Genomic DNA, 17,401 nt, shown 5'->3' on the forward strand with positions numbered 1-17,401 from the left:
TCATTTATCTCCATTGTTATCAGAAATCAACTACTGTTAAAGTACTCTGTTGTTATTGATTCTGGAAGTCTAACGGAAGTTGGATTTAGTCCACAAAAGCCTTTTGTTTATGTTGTTACTGCTGAAACCGTATTAAGATATATCAATGCAATGCTCTATCTGACCTACAGGAAGTTTGCATCATTTTAACCCATAATTTCATATTCATGTATGTGATGAGCAGCTCTGGGTTTATTCTGCAATAAGATAAAAATATGATTATATACAGCTAATCATTATGCCGTAATATACAACACATTTGTATGCCAAAATTGCATCAGTTCTTTAGGCAAAAAATATTACTCCCGAATCGTAAAAGTGAACATAACATTTTAATTAAGCTTCAAAAAACAAACCACAAAACTTTCTTGGAAAACGCAACATAGAGAAAAAAACATGTACACTTTTAAATTATACACATTATAAACAAAATAAAGTCTATGTCTATTTTTTACAGCAGCTGGTTTTGCAACAGTAGTCCAGATCAGGAGTCATATTTTTTTCCCTGCTTCATTCTACAAATAAAATACAAAGTGTATTTCTTTATCAAGTTATATACATGATTTCAATATTTCCTCGAACACGTTAAGTGTATCATAACAGTCCACTCACTGGCGAATTTCTTTAAAATTTCCTTTTTAAAATATAAATGCTTTTTAAACATTTTTTTTTACATTTCAGCTCAACTGTAAATTGACCTCCACTGGCCCAAAATATTGACCCAGTCAAAAACTGGAATGATAAAATGATTCAAACTCACTCTACACGCACACACAATAAAAATAATAGTAAACCAATATTTTCAAACAGGAGCATTTTCAGAAAAGAGAATTATTCACATCTCCTTTCACAAAGTGGTAGAAATTATTTGCATATGTACATCAAGTGCAAACTTCTACTTAAAAAATAAAAAAAGATCTATTGATCTTGAGTAATATGGGGATGAAAAAAATATATCAGATGATTAAAAAGTGCATTCAAGTTTTTCTTTGTGCACCTAATTAAAATGAATTAATATGTTTAAGTGCAGTACTCGAATTTTACCAGCAGAGTGCGCCAACAACATAAAACAACAGACTCGCTGATAACAGTAAACTCTTAAAGGGACAGGTTGCTTAAATCTCAAACGGAACATAAGAAATAAAAAATTCAGAAATGCTCTTACTTTTCCAAGCCTACTGGTGTGTTTGTTTTTCTCTTTTTTGCTCTGAAAAGTACCTTGGCACAATCTTAACATGAATTTATGCAGGAAACCCCTGGGAAAATCAAGTGCCGTAAAGACATCAAGGTGTAAATCACACTGATGCTGCTGAGCAAACTTTGTTTTAATATGGCTAATGTGTCTCATTGGGTATTTCACCCAAAAATGAAATCATCACCATTTTATCACCCTTATGTTCTTTCAAACCTGTATGCTTGTTTTTTATGTAACCCAAACGAGAAAAAATAATATTTGGAAAGGAACCCAGTTTAATGTGATCACATCTGTGAAATCTCTTTAAGGCAGATCAATACACTTGATGCTACCGTCTATTTAAAAATGAGAAACGTCTAAAATCTTTAAAGCTATGCAAATGACATGAATTGATCATGCAGGTTTGAAATGACAAGACGGCGAGTTAATAATGGCATCATTTTTGGTGTACTATGTAATATGATTATTGCAATCAATCGATTGTAAAATGTGTCAATACAGAGTACCCTCTCCAGCTACAGCTTGATTATTTCAGTGCGACACCTGATGTGTGCAGATGTGATTTGTGTCGGTGACCTTGCATGGTAAAATCAAAGTTTTATAGTTATTGCAGGTGGTGGTTAGCATCTCCTAATCCTGGATGCCCAACCTAAACCACTTAAATAACAACAATACAAATCCAAATCCATGTTCTAACATCAGTTTACTGTCCTCAGATCTGCTGTTTGTGTAAATAAACTGTCCTCACGACTGAATGGGCAAACTCTGACCTACAGTAAACCATTTTGCTTGTAGGGATACCAAAATCTCTCCACAACTCCACCTCTCTCTATTTATTATTTCATTATATTTACTCTATCTCAGTCAGTGAGGACCACCAGCTCCCCCTCACTGCGTTCCCCAATGTCGCTCTCCTCCCCTTCGCTGTAGGGTTGTCGAGGTCTCGCAGCCTCCAGCGGTTCGCTGCCTCGGCCCTGGTTAGGCTCCAGAGCGCGAGGTAGGTAATGCTCTAGCAGGGCGGGATGCAAGGGTAAGGTCGCCATGGATACGGGCGTGGTCGGGTACTGTCCCTCACCCGTGGCGTAGGGTAGCTGCTGTTCCGATTGGCTGTGGAGAAGATAAATGTTTAAAGTGAGACTCGGGGGAAGCGGCGACCATATATCTTCAAGATAAGAGAAAATACTTTGGAAAGGGTTTCCTAAAAATCAAAGACATTGTAGGATACTGGTTTTTAGGAAAGTGGTATTATTAGATAAAATAAGTCCACTAATGCAACCCTGTATCATGAAATTATGTACCGAAATTATAGTCACATCATTTTGTGAGTGTTTTCTGTGACACCGGCAAATTTTTTCGCCTTTTTGCGTGAACATGTTTTTGTGCCACGTATTTGTTACTCAACTGTTTGTCCTATTTTCAAAACATTGACTCTTCGGTTTAGGGTTAGACTTGGTGTTTGTGTAAGGATGTCAATGAGTATTGGTTTAAACCTTTTTTCCATGATTTATTTTTTTATATTTTGTGATTTTAAACCATTGTCGCCTGGCTAGGGTTAAAGATGGGTTTGGGTAAATCTAACCTAAACTGAAGTGATAATGGTAAGAAAATAGGACAAAACAGTTGAGTAACAAATACAATGACACGTAAACAGAAATACGTGACATGTTCAGGCAAAAAGGAGGAAAAACGTGTCAGGAGCACGAAAAAAACTCATAAAATTATGTGACTAAAGGTACGTAATTTTGTGATACTGGGATGACTAATGTTTAAATTAAAGCAAAAAATAGGTGCAGAAATGACTTAATTCGCACCCTTGGGATCACGTTACAGACTTCCAAAGTTGGAAAGTAATACCCTTTTGTCCCCTGTGCTATAAGACATGGCCTTGAGGATACTTTTAAAGTAATGTAATGTATTATATTTATATATATATGTCCTTTTTTAAATGTATTGTATGGGTCTGTTGTATCCAAATTGCCCGAAAGGGATCTTAAAGGGATAGTTAACTTTAAAATGAAAATTTTTCTGTTGTTTTAAACCTTTATGAATCTCTTTTTTCAGATGAACACAAAAGAAGATATTTTGAGAAATGATGGTAAACACACAGGAGATAGTGACCATTGACTTCCATAGTAGGAATAAAAAATATGATTTTAATGGGTACCATCAACTGTGTGCTTACAATCATTTATCAAAATATTTCCTTCATCATTTATCACAATACTTCCAAAATATTTTTTTCCTACTATGAAAGCCAATGGTCACTATCTGCTGTGTGTTTACAATCGTTTCTCAAAATATCAGCTTTGTGTTCATCAGAAAAAAAGAAATGTATACAGGTTTACAACAACATGAGGATGAGTAATGACAGCATTTTTATTTTAAAGTGAACTATCACCTTAATAAACCTTGACTTGTCGACTCAAGTGAAGCCAAATTTTAGTTTGATTTCAGCAAACTTAATTAAAATTAATCATTTAATAATAAAAAGAATCACTATTGAATTAATAACAATTCTCAAAAAAATTAAGATGCTAAATTTCTTACTCTGGACAAAATACATCTTTAATAGACGTGAGACGTGATGTCTGTGCCAATTCTGATCAAACTAAAACTTCAAATTTTAAATTCTTCACTTCTGCTGTTCTTTATATATTTATTTTTTAAATGAAACCTAAAAAAAAAGTATGGAATGAGGACAGAAGTTCGAGACTCCCGGCTCACCTCTGAGGATACGGCACGCGCTCCTGTCGTCGGGTCTTCATCATGGCTTTGTATTCTCCCACCCGCAGCCGCCTGCCCTCCACGATACAGGTACGTTTTGGGCGAGGTTTGTATTTGTAATCGGGGTATCGCTCCAGATGCTGGCGACTGAGTCGGGCCTGCTCTTCATAGTACGGCTGCTTCTCCTGATTGGACATGGACTTCCAGCGGGAACCTGAAGGGGGCGACAGATCGAAGGTAAACTAAGTACTGCAGGAGTGATAAATGTTAAAGGTGAGATATTCGGGGCAGGTTTCACAACAATGTCGTTTTCAGATGCAAACAATGAAGCTTAAAATTCCACTCAAGCAGGAAGTGAGAGATAATTCAGAGTGAAAGTACAAAGCAGTGCAAACAGCCAAACAATACTGCCATATTTCATTGACTCAATTCTGAAAACGCGTGGAACGTTTGACACGATAAGAACTCAGTTTATTGACCGCATATGTGCAAAAACATGCTCCTGTCATTTAAAGAGACTTGTTATGAAATGGACAGAAAAGTAGGTGTGTATGGCCATAAGGAGCGCCGCAGGTCACAGATGAAATCATGAGGATATGTGTCTCATCGTAATGAAATGGAATTTGAGTATAAACTACCTCAAATTTACCTGACTGAAATACAACTAAAAACTATTGATGGTCTCACCGAGAATCTTGCTGATACTGGAGTTGTGCATGTCGGGGAAGGCCTGTAAGATGCGTCTCCTTTCGTCTTTGGCCCAAACCATGAAGGCGTTCATGGGCCGCTTGATGTGACCGGAGGAGGGTGTGCGGCTGTCGCCGAAGCTCGCCACACCAGAAATGGCCATCTGCCCTGTTGAGAACAAGAGGATTAAAAACAAAACAATAAGTCTAGACTCGCATTACTTCCTCGGTTTGACAAAAACGCCCTGGAGCCAACTGCAGCTACTGACAGGTGGTATGTTGTTTATGGTATGAGAGTTGTTAACGATTAGAAACTGCCCTAAATTTACACGCATTGTAAAGCTGTTTCGTAATATGACTAAGGTTATTATTAGTTTATCAACTAAATTATGCTGGATGATCTGATCAATCACTGGCACTAAACAAACACCTGATAAAAATGATTGATGTTTGTGTTTATAGTATTTATGCCTTTGCCAGATGCTTTTATCCGAAGTGACTTTATAATTATGTGGGTTCAAACCCATGGCCTTTTGTGCTGATCACTTTTTGTATGATGTGATGTTTCGAGAAATCAAAACTACAATAATAAACATGCAAAGGAACTTTCAAAGGAGAATTGTATTTTTTTAAGTAAACTTTGAAGTGAAAGTTTTATGTGAAGTGAACACATACCTTCAGAGTCACTGTGATCTTCATTCATCCTCATGGTCTGTCCATCATCTGTTCGATCTCGAGTTGCCTCCTATGTAAGACAAATACTTTCACTGATTTTTTGCAAATTTTTCATGCATCTTTCTTTTGTCTTTAATATTTACATTTATACATTTGGCAGACGCTTTTATCCGCAATGACTTGCAGGGTATACATGTGATCCTTGGGATTGAACCCACAACCTTTTGCACTTCTAACACAGCGCTCTACAACAACACATATATGTGTTTTATATATCATTCTCTATTTCTAATATTAATATATATTTTTCCTTTTATCTATTTTCTGCACTTTTAGACAAAAATATATTCTGCACTTTTTTTTAAAAATATATAAAAATTTAAGTGAAGTTTTATGCATAAAACAAGCTAAGAAATCTGCCAATTGGGTAAAAACAATGCAAAAAATGATTTTCCAGAAAAAAAAATTCTTAGTATTTTTGTCTTGTTTTTAGTAAAAATATCAAAAAATTCTTAAATTAAGATGCGTTTTCTTGATGAGCAAAACGACCCAAGAAAATCAGTCTAATTTTTAGACCAAAAATATCAACTTTAAGTGATTTTGTGCATAAAACAAGCAAAAAAATCTGCCAATGGGGTAAGCAAATTTTTCTAGAATTTAGCGTTTAAGAAAAATTTTCAAGATTTTTTTTGCTTACTTTTTTAGGTTTGTTTTATGAACAAAATCTCTTAAATTTGATATTTTTGGTCTAAAAACTATTTTAAGATATTTTTACTGAAAACAAGAAAACAACTCTGAAAATCATTTTTTGCAGTGAAAAAATGTTACTTTTTTATCTTAAAAACTTAATTCAATAAAAAAATAGCTTACCCCATTTGCTGATTTTTTAGGTTTGTTTTATGCACAAATTCACTTAAATTCTCTGCAAAGCTGTTTTGCAATAATGCACAATGTAAAAGCAGTAAAGAAATAATACTGAATTGAATAACTGCATCCATACACTGTAAAAAATACTTTGCTGCCTTAAAATTTTTTGTTGAATCAACTCAGATTTACAAGTCATTTCAACTTGCTATTATTTATCTTGACTAGAGATGAGTTGTTATAACTACAGGTAAGTTGACTTTTCTCAACTATATTTTATAAGTTATGACAACTCATCTTTGTTGACATGACTTGTAAATCTTAGTTGATTTAACAAAAAATGTTTTTTTTACAGTGTAGACATATTTAATCTCATAGGACAGTCTTAATCCACTTTGTAAATTTATGTGGGGTATTATTTCAATCTTAATCTTTTCCTTAGCACTTACTGATAATGCATCACTGTTCATGTATGTGTGTGTCTGTCATTTGTGACCCTGCCGGTAAAAACCCATCAAAAGTCAATTTTGTGAACATATAATCTTTAATATCGACTGTGTAAGATCATGTCAAAGATTGACATCAATGCAAAAATCAAAAATCTCATCATTACATTACATTACTTTATTCTGGATTTTACAGACGGGGTCACATTCAAACAGAACACAACAAACAAAACAACAAGTCAGAACTCAATTCATTTATTATAATGTTTGTATTAATCGCAACAAAGGCAGGTGAATGTTACAAAAGCATCTGGGCCACACCTAAACTGGGAAACTCGACAGGCCTCAGGCACAACTCTGATCTTTAACTATACAATTTTTTACACAACAAGTGCGAAAATAAATAAGACAAATTCTTCCCCCTTTCATTGTTCTCGATCGACCTGCATATTCACGCCGTAAAAACCGGTTCGAGTGGAATGCTTCAAATCTCGGCTCACACGAGAACAAAAGGAGAAATCACTGTCATATCTCACTGCGGTTAAACTGAACTTAAAAGGAGAAATCAAGTGGCTGTTGAACAGGTGCCTATAGACTTGAGGGCTTTCTACAATTGTCACGTACATTAAAAAGCACAATGGGTCGAAAACACTTGCGAAATCTATAAGCAGCTGGGACTGGAATGCACCCCTTGTTTAAGCGATATCATGCACCCCTGTAAGCCAATATCCAAAACTGACCCTGACACCCCCCCTCCCGCTTCTCTCGTATCTTAGTGGGTGTTCCGAAAAAGGGACGATCTTGCCCTGACGCATTTGGCCTTGAGTCATAGCCAATGGTGACAAACAGCAGGTCCCAGGTGTCACCGAGGAACCGGGACGAGGAGCAAGACGTAAACTCACCAGCCTGGCATTTTTTTCCCTCTCGCGCTCTCTCTCTCGGCCCGTCGGGCCTTGTCCTCCACGCAACAGCTGCTGGGCATCATGGATGGCTTGGGTCACAACGTCGCCCTCTCCTAAGAAGCCTGGTGAGTGAGAGAGAAAGGAAACTTTAGACAAGGTCAAGATACATTTATCCCTCGCCGTCTTATGAGGCACAAATAAAGCACTTGGCATTGTCTCAAGAACATGATCTCCAGGAGACCCTGATCTTCTGTGTGAAGGCTTTAGACGAACAGTCACATCTGAGGTGTTGACGCATTCTCAGGGGTTGAAGTCTAAAGGGGGAACAGGTTTTCACGACTGCTGTTTATACTTGGGATAGGGGCGTGAGAAACCTTTTAAAGTGGACAAAGAGTCCTTCACGCTTTAACGTGTTTTTGCAACCTAATATCTAACAATCAATGAGTATTGTTACACTTTTTCCAAGCAAAACATTTCACAAAAAAGTCGTTTTGCTGTCATATTCTTCAATAAATATCAAAAATATATGTGTACATCTTTACAGGTGCAATGCGTAACTTTTGGCTCTCTATCGCCATCTCTGTTTAAAACAAAAATTGCAGGTTACTTTACACACGTGTGTCGAGACAATTGACATCAAACTGAAATTTGATTTGTTGCGAAATCGAGGGCACGTAAATGATTATTATAAGCTAGGCTTACTTTTGCGAATATAGTAGGCGATTGCTTTGAAGACTAAATTGTAATGCATTTGCTCAATATCTAATTTTTATAATTTAATCCAAACAAATGTACTGTTTGCGCGTTATTTTGCACTTTAAGTGTTGCTTGAAAGTTCAAAGAAGGGAATTTTAAAAGACTATCAGTGATGCGCGGGTTGATCCAAAATGAACGGGTGCCTGCGGTTACCAGCGGTTATAAGTCATCCAAACTTAGGGTCGTTTGAAATAAAGATGGCAATTAACTATTTTAAACAATTAGTACTTTTAAAAAATATGGGCAAGGAAGCGGTCCAAGTTGCGGGCGGGTCAGTTGAAAACGTCGGTCGGGTGCGGGTTGTATATACATTGACCCGTGCATCACTATAAGACCTATTGTGGCCTTTTTACAAGATGTAATATAAGTCTCTGGTGAGCCCAAAATGTGTCTGTGAACTTTGAGCTCAAAATATCCCTCAGATCATTTATGCATGTCCAAAATTGCCATATTTGGGTGGGAGCAATGTTTTAATGTCTGTACCTTTAAATGCAAATGAGCTACAGCTCCTCACTTCCTTACAAACAGACATTGAGAGCTTTTTAGTTAAAATAAATCTGATTTATACAGTCTGAGACAATAGTATCTAGTGGACAGAGTACAACTCGCTGAGGATGGAAACTATGATAATGCAGGATTGTAAGTGGGTGGGGCTTTATCAATGTGACCTCACATTGATAAGAGAATCAAAACGGCATGTCTAATAAGACTGCTTTGGTTTAATGGGGATTCAAAAACAAAGAGCTGGTGGATTTTTTTCATTGTAGGGTGGTTGTGTTCACACAGTGCCAACAAACATTATGTCCAAACACATTGTAAAAGTGTTTTTTGCATAATAGGTGCCCTTTAGCAACCTCAATATCAACTTTCATGTACCACCTGTGCCATCAAACATCATTTCTAAACAAAATGGAAATAAAGAGGAAAACAATTCATTGCAAGGAGACAAAGCAAGGAGAAAATCGATCCTCATCATTCTTACAATGCTTCAGTAACAATGTAGGACACACAATCAATTTTAACAATACCAGACAGAAAAGTCAAATCAACTTCAATCATACGACAGCATTTTAACATCAACTGGATGTGTTGGAGTGATGTGGGGGTCACATACTCAGGCTAAGGGCAGATCGTGGGGGGCTGTGGGGTAAATCTCTGGGCCGGTAACTCGTCTGCAGGTGGGCCGTGGCCATTTCCAGCGCTTGGGGACTTGGGGTCTTGGGTTTAGCCGTGAGGTTCAGGGGTTGGCTGGTGTCCTTTAGCACAAATGCATTGTTACATTTAACATTAAATATATCAAGTGTAATACCAGAAATGAACTGCTAGAGAGAACAGTACCTGGCGATAAACTGCACCACTGGATCTTTTGATGGGGGTTGAATGGGGATTAGGGAGCAAAGGCATGGGATATTCCACTGAAAAACAAACAAACAAACAAACAAGTCATGTGTGTGTACAAGGAATGCACATACAACATTTTTTTGCCAATACCGATATTCATTTACTTATAATGACGTCATGCAAACTCAGATAAATAGAGATAGTTTTGCTTTTTACTCCTACAAATTACTATGTTTTGAAATCCCAGAAGTGCAAAGCATACAAACCGCAATTCTGCTATAATAGTGACCAAATTGAAAATAAATCACACAGTATGAGCTCTGCTCATTTTTCTGCTCCAATCATTGGTTGTTTGTGAAAAATTGCTTTTATTTGCTGATACCAATTATAGGCCAAAACATTGGTGCATCCCTAAAGTATACAGTAAAGGGAATCGAACACCGGACACCATGCCGTGCCGTTCTAAAAATAAATAATTAAATAAAATAAAAAAATTAAAATCGAGCATTGTTTTCTATGAGTATACGCACACCGGCGCCTGGCTTTGACTCAGAAAGTTGCTCAAATCCCTGTCGCGCCACACAGCGCCACTCACATAGTTTAACATTAATAACATCCTATTTAACATTGGCTGCTAACGTATATTTTGCATTTTGAAGTAGATGCTATCTGACGAAGCTCGACCCGGCCGGTGTGCGACCCCCTTAACTATAGTTTGGTCTTAAGCCGCCTTTCCACTGTACATGACATTCAGACACAACTGCCGGAGTTCGCCCCCTAGTGCCAGTCGTTGGCAATTTCAGTTTCATTATAAAGCCGTGCCAACATGGTAAAGAAGCTCATTCCAGTGCAAATATTCATTATAGTGGAATAAATAAATGAATACAAATAAATGAAACAATAAACAGCTGTGTGTATGTGACAAAGGCCGCCAGTATTTTTGGAGAGAACATTAAATTATTCAAAATAATTTCTTAGATAAATTTATTAAAATGTAAATAAATATAAAATTAAAAATGTATTACTTATCAGTAATAAATATTTTTTTAAAAGATTCAAGTGTTACTGATAAAGTTAAACAAATTTGTAATACACTAAAAACATCACTTCCGGTCGGCATTATCCCGTTACATTTTTAACGGATCCAACGCTCAAAACAGATCCGAACATTACGCATTTGTTGTAAAGAGTGGAAAGGTGGCTTCAAAGTTTTGGTTTTAACCCATTCATCATCACATTTAAAAAAGAAAGTAGCCATCAAGTACACAAAGTGCAAATTTTTTTTTGAAAATACCAATTATTTTCTAAGCTTCGACATTTCGGTTACCGAATAGTAAATTAATCGTAGCATGTGTGGTAAGTGTGCCAAAGCTTCAATCTTACAAGACTTCAATATTTAGTTAATATATAATAACATTGATAAAGACAGCAAACTGCTCAGCATGGAAAGTCGAATTCATCAGCCGAATAAATGCTGAGTTCAGATTCTCTTGCAGACCTGGCCTTCAACTTTCTGTACAAAGACGAGCCGATTGTGTTTAGCACACTGTTATTCAGCAAGCTCGTACCCTCGACCCGTTGTTCTCCGTCCGCCCTTCATCTTCTAAATAGATGAACTTCATGTACACGTACATCAAGAGTCCTTCAATAGCACTGACGTCTGAACTGTACAGCACTGAGCGCTCGTTCAAAGGACTCGCTCTGGGTTTTACACGATCAATACATACTCTGAATCAATGGCCAGCCCTGAGCTATTGAAAAACCTTCTTCTATACATGCTTGAGGAAATCACTCTGATTCACTTACACAAGAAGTCTAGAAAGACGCAAACTAAACCATCAATTCATGCAAAACCTATAAAACAGACCAACACTACAACAGAGGTCTGCATTCAGGAACAACCAGTTTTAGGTTTTCTTTAGCACGGAATGACAAATTAACCCTTTCAGCTTGGTTTGCTATGTAGTAATTATTAACTTCATGTACGAAAGGCGATAAGCTTGCGCCGCAGGGCGTAAAAGCAAACGTCAATAGCTTCAGGATTTCTGACAGATTGATCTGATGATAACAGATAAGCTGAATCTAAACAGACTGTTATTGTAAAAGCAGTCGCTCAGGATATCCAGGTTTTGCTCACCTGGCTTGCAGGGGATTGGCTGCAGCGGTAAACCCATCTGTGGTTCAGAGTTGACGGGCATCGGCTGGGCGTTGTGATGAAAGGCGGGGATCATCACATACGGCATATTTACCTGCTGGGTAAAAGGGTTAAATGTTAAAGCAAACACTATTTTTATTTTGCTTTACTAAGGATAATTCATTTCAGACATTTAAAACGTTTTCTATGCAAATTAGCAAACCTATAAAAAAGCATCTAATGCTCCATACAAACCAAATGCAAAGCATTTCATTCCTCGCTATAGATTACACACGAGATGCAAATCTTTCGCTTGAATTTAATATTTTCAACTTGCACAGAGACGCCTGAGGCAAATAGCACATCTTTTTGCTGCAAACACGCCGCACAGTTTGCGTCATTCGCATTGTCCTGCGCGAGTTAGCGTGTATTCGTGTCTTTGCATTGACTTTGCATGTAATCTACTTGCACAAAACATTCATTTCGCATGTGGTGTGTACGCCCCTTTAGAGACCTTTGCAAAAATAATGCCATAATGTAAGACAATATTTTTCATTACATACGAAATTTTTTTCCTAATAATACATTTGTGATAATACATTTTTTCTATTTCTGAAAATAACTTGAATGTAACTCTACACCATATATGCTAATCATTCCCCGCCTCTACTCAATCGTACCAGCTCGGACCATAGATATATATTTACATAGATGCTGCATTTGGCAGTTCCAGACAAATAGCTGATGGTTTAAAGGGGTAGTTCAATGGTATTTGATGCATTCTGACTTATTAACAAAGTTTAAGAGTTATTTCCTCATGCTAAACGTAGGCAATGTGTCAAAAAAGCAGTTGGGCGTGTTACAGAGTATTTCTGTGCCGAATGCACTTCGCCAGGGTTCGTACAAGTTTCTGAAAGTTTTTTATTTGATTACAGGTCCAGCTGACGTTTCAGGGGTTTCTATACGTATCACTTCTTTTTATGGGCAAAACCCCGCCCACCCGTCAATCAGCGGGAGATGATAGAACTTACAAATCATATCACGCGACACAGCTTTTTTTATTTCAAAACTCAACAATGGCATGAAAGAAGAAGTGTGTTGTTGGATGTAAGGAGAAGAAAGCCAGCCTTATGAAAACAATAGATATAGTTTATTATCCGGGGTAGCAGCGGAGTTTTGCGTGTTTAATGTGCTGAATTTCATTGAAAAGTCCCAACCAAGTCATGAATTGCATGCGGTAAGTAAGACTTCTGTCTTATGTTGGAAATAGGCGCGTGCATATAATATAAACGACACGAACATGTAGTGAATCATAAGTTAAAACAGTGTTGTATAGTGTTGCATGACTCGTACTCGCTCCACCCGCGGTAGTAACTCCTGATTAAACTAAATCTGATTAAACTAAAGACTCTTCGGAGATATAAAGGATGTAATGCTACTCTATAGGTACTCCAGATTAACATCAGAAATGCAGAAACAGTGTGTGTTACGTGAGCTTTAACAATTCATATGCGAGTTGCACACTTGCAGCAGGTACTTTTTTCGGCACTGATGTTAACAGATTATACTGCAAGTAAAGTTTCCATCTATCAAATAATTTACTTAAAATACATATACACATACAGATTAAATCTATCGTTGCGCTATAAGTCACTTTGAAACAAAGCATTGGCCGAACAAAGGTAACTTCTCACGAGTCTGATCTCATTTCTTTCTACTATAAAACACAAAAGGAGATCTGAGGAAATATCTGCCTGTGTGTCTTCAGCCTCACCTGAATTTGTTGCTGCAGTAGGTTGATTTTATGTTGCTGTTGTATGAGCTGTTGCTGTTGTTTGGCGATCTAAAACCAAGAATCAACATGTAAAAACCAAAATCAAATCTCACTGTTTGCTTCTGAAGGATCAACATGATCTCTCCATCCACTCATCTCACCTGTTCCTGCTGTTGTCTGGCCAGTTCCATCTGCTGCTGTTGTTTCTCCAGAAGAAGAGCGGCCATGTTCCTCTGTTCTGAATGAGCACCGAGGAGCTGCTCGCGTAGACCCGACAGCTGGTTTATCATCAGCAACAACTGAAGCTCCTTCTCCGCCAAGCTCTCGGGTGTTCCTGCAGACACAAGTGCTGGATTCAGGCGAGATACGAATGCCCAAACCCACACAACTACATCTCTGTACTTGACTTTTTATGAGGTTCTTTGCCAAAATATATCATTTCAATAAATAGCCTTCAACATCCACAGAAGCTTTCTTTAAAGTCTATAAAGGCTGAATGGTTCCTGGATGGAGCTTTATTTATTAGATGTGATCTGTGATAGATGTTTTAAGTTAGATTTACCTTTCAGATTGACGTTGCTCTGAAGACCTTTCCCCAGGAACTTCTCCTTCCAGTCTGTACTCAACAGCTTTTCAATTGTGGGCATCACTAAAAAAATATTTTTTTTAGTAAGTAAATAATTGATTGTAAGAGCTATTAAAGTTCACAATATAGCATAGCTTTAAATGCCTTAATGCTTTTATAAAACACACTTAAGACATGTGACCCGTGCTGGCAAAGCGTGCACCGTCTAATTTTACGCTACAGGCAAAAGAAAGTATAAATATTGATTTGGTCGAAATTGAGGTTTTCATAGAAATAAGTACATTAAGCCCTCGTCTAGCGATCCCAATGCTCTAAACAGTCATTAAACATCTAAAATGATCTTTATTTGTATGTTTCTAAGACGTGTACCGTCCTCAATGCTTAACCTATAGAAATATGTGTCGCCATCCACATTTTGGTTTCGATTTTAAAACTTGCTGGAATGAAAAAAATAAAGCACTTTCTTGATGTTAAAAGAGTTCCTCGTGCTGACTGACAGATCCGGAGCATGCACACTGATGCAAACAATATATACACATATAATTACAGTATTAACATATCTGTTTTGACAAGAATTCATGCAGATATAGTCTGTTATGTGTAACATTAGCCTATTAAAATCCTCGCATAGATCTTAAAACTGTCTGTCTCAATGTCAATCAAACAATAAAAGAAAGTAAACCTTAAACCTATATTTTCCTATAGATATTGTCTTTGACTGTGTGCGCTAAATCTATTAATTTTACAAATCTTTAACTTTTGCCAGCACAGGTCACATATTATGAACGCAAATGTTATTTGAAATTTATTTTCAAGTGAAAAAAATCACGTGCATTTATTGAGCTATCTTCACAATCTAAACCAAATTATCCATTCAATGATTTATATATATAATCCAGTTGGAGTATAGAAAAATAATGGCTAGAGTGGATATCATCAAAAGATACAAAGAGACCAAAATGAAGAAGAAAATATTTTCCAAGGTAAGATGACCTTGAGCTTTAAACCTCATTTATAGTGAAAGATAGAAAGAGAATGAAACAATTCCAGACTTTTAATAAACAATAAAAGAAACTTGACCCTTCTCAATACGGATCACGCATAAAACATCCACATCTAATTTCTAATATTGACAAGGATAAATCGCTCCATTTTAAAATACAACCGCGTGGGTTCTCAACACAATACAAAACTTCTTCTTAAAGTCCTCTCCTGCTCTGAAACCCTGGCCTTGAGATGTTGATTAGTAACACATTAACGTACAACAGCTCTGAGTAGGTTTGTGCTTTACGAAGATAAAGTGTTTATGTCAAGCTCACCCTCATTGACGCTGGGTTTGCCGTCACTTTTGTCATAAGCTCTGTGACCTCCATCCTGGCCGGCAGGTGTGTGTGATCGTGGACGTTCTTTACTGGGAACTCTCTCCTGAAAACACACAAACACTTTATAAAGTCAAAAAACAATCACTGAAGACATCACATTGCATGACACAAATAAGCAGCAACTCTCTTAAAATATAGGGTAAAAAAGAAATGGTTATTTTAAGAATCTTTGACTTAAAATAACCATTTTTGGCTTCTCAAAGAATTTTTATGACATCGCTGGAAAAATCCTCTCCGTGTATACTATATTTTCTTTATATTTTCATATACAGATAATATCAAGTCATGGACATTAGACAACCAACTACATAGATAACACTTGAGGGAATGCCCCGAGTGCGTGATGTCATATGAAAACTATCAACTGTTATCTGGGTAGTCGATTACTACTATTTTATCAACTATTTTATCTATGCTATTTACAAAAAGTTACGCTTGGAAATCTTCAGACCCTCCAAGTTTCAAGTCATACAACTGGAGGAGAAACGCCAATTTCAAACAATATGGCTGCCCTTTGTGGGTTTCCTTAAACCTGAAAAGTGATCTACTATCATTCATAATGTAATTGAAATTGAATTAAATCTTATGAATATGTTTTGCTTATTTTAGACCCTCCCCCCATACATTTATTTATATATGTATTTATTTATTATATTTTTTAATTATTTTTTATATAAATATAAATATATAGTCTTTTGTGCAACACAAATTATGTTAATGTGGAGTGGGCGGTCGTGGGTAGCAATCTAAAAAATGACGGACCTTAAGGCCATTCTGTCCGTGCGGGCAAGCGGGTGTGTATCTTTTTGATCAACCATGCCAAACAAATCATATATTATTTATCTTACACTCCTAAAGTAAAGTGTGGAAACTTTGCAATTGAAAACACAAATTATTTTACGTATGATTCAGAATTATTGGCTTATATTTCTATTGAATGTACCACTGGATGAGGAATGAAATACAAACCTTGCGATTTCTGTATTGTTTGTTTCGCAAAAACATATTTTTAAAAAGAGCTTTTTTCATGTTCTCATATTTAGATATCAAGCTCTGATGTTAGACGTACAGGGTTGTTTCAGCAAACGACTACTATCCTCTTCTTTGTGTTGGGTTTTGGACTCGATTGCTTAAGTCGCCCCCTGTGATTTCAAAGAATAGCGCAACAGCGAGCGCATCAACTATAAACATCTCGTCCGGTTATTGTGATGTTTAAACAAAGCTTTAGAGTTGCTACAGTTGTAACTTCTGTATTTGTATTGTGTATTCTTGGATTTGTTTTATGAACAAAAGTTAAACTTGATTTCTTTACAGTAAATGAATTTAAAGATATCTCAGAGATGTCTGCATCCTGTGGTCCTCTGAGAAACATCTGGAACTTAGTCATCGTCTGACAGCAAAATTCCTGTTATTAGTCATACTCTTAAACTGGCGTAATAATCAAGGACCTTGCGGATGTAACATGACTGCAGCTGGCGTAGTGATATTATGCACTGCCCGAAAATCGTCCCCTGCCATTGAAAGTAACCAAGGGGACTACTTTCGGGCAGTGCGTAACATCACCACGCCAGCCGCAGTCATGCCACATCAACAAAGTCCCTGATCATAACGCCAGTTTGAGAGTATAGTTCTAGTCATATCGGCCTAGAAAATCACAACTTTTAATTTTCTGTCGGTCTTACATGGTGTAACTACAGAAGAGTCAAGTTTTAAATAGGAAAAATATCCAAACTCTTTGGTTATTTTTTAGCGCAATGCTAATGGTCTAATCAGATTCAATGGATTGTGCTAAGCTATGCTAAAAGTGCTAGCGCCAGACCGGAGATCATCTGAATGGATTTCAAAACGGTAAAAATCAAAAGTCTAACTAAAGGGGAGCTGGAAAATGAGCATATTT

General features: G+C 36.8%; 1 protein-coding gene across 4 annotated transcripts in view; it reads right to left on the minus strand.

Annotated features, from left to right (window-relative positions):
• Positions 1-352: 352 nt before the first annotated feature.
• Positions 353-17,401, minus strand: part of sox13 (SRY-box transcription factor 13) — a 32,834-nt gene continuing 15,785 nt past the window's right edge. For 3 of the 4 annotated variants that reach the window (XM_055184516.2, XM_055184514.2, XM_055184517.2), the window contains 12 exons: positions 15,442-15,547; positions 14,099-14,185; positions 13,698-13,870; positions 13,537-13,605; positions 11,766-11,880; positions 9,626-9,702; positions 9,402-9,543; positions 7,532-7,653; positions 5,320-5,389; positions 4,646-4,813; positions 3,959-4,172; positions 353-2,341 (listed from right to left, as the gene is read on the minus strand). In XM_055184516.2, coding sequence (XP_055040491.2) covers positions 2,095-2,341; positions 3,959-4,172; positions 4,646-4,813; positions 5,320-5,389; positions 7,532-7,653; positions 9,402-9,543; positions 9,626-9,702; positions 11,766-11,880; positions 13,537-13,605; positions 13,698-13,870; positions 14,099-14,185; positions 15,442-15,547 — 1,590 coding nt within the window. In that variant the 3' untranslated portion in view covers positions 353-2,094. The remainder of the gene's footprint in view (positions 2,342-3,958; positions 4,173-4,645; positions 4,814-5,319; positions 5,390-7,531; positions 7,654-9,401; positions 9,544-9,625; positions 9,703-11,765; positions 11,881-13,536; positions 13,606-13,697; positions 13,871-14,098; positions 14,186-15,441; positions 15,548-17,401) is intronic. The other variant, XM_055184515.2, reaches the window with a different exon arrangement.

Source organism: Misgurnus anguillicaudatus, chromosome 14 (assembly GCF_027580225.2).
Source record: "Misgurnus anguillicaudatus chromosome 14, ASM2758022v2, whole genome shotgun sequence".
NCBI lineage: Eukaryota > Metazoa > Chordata > Actinopteri > Cypriniformes > Cobitidae > Misgurnus > Misgurnus anguillicaudatus.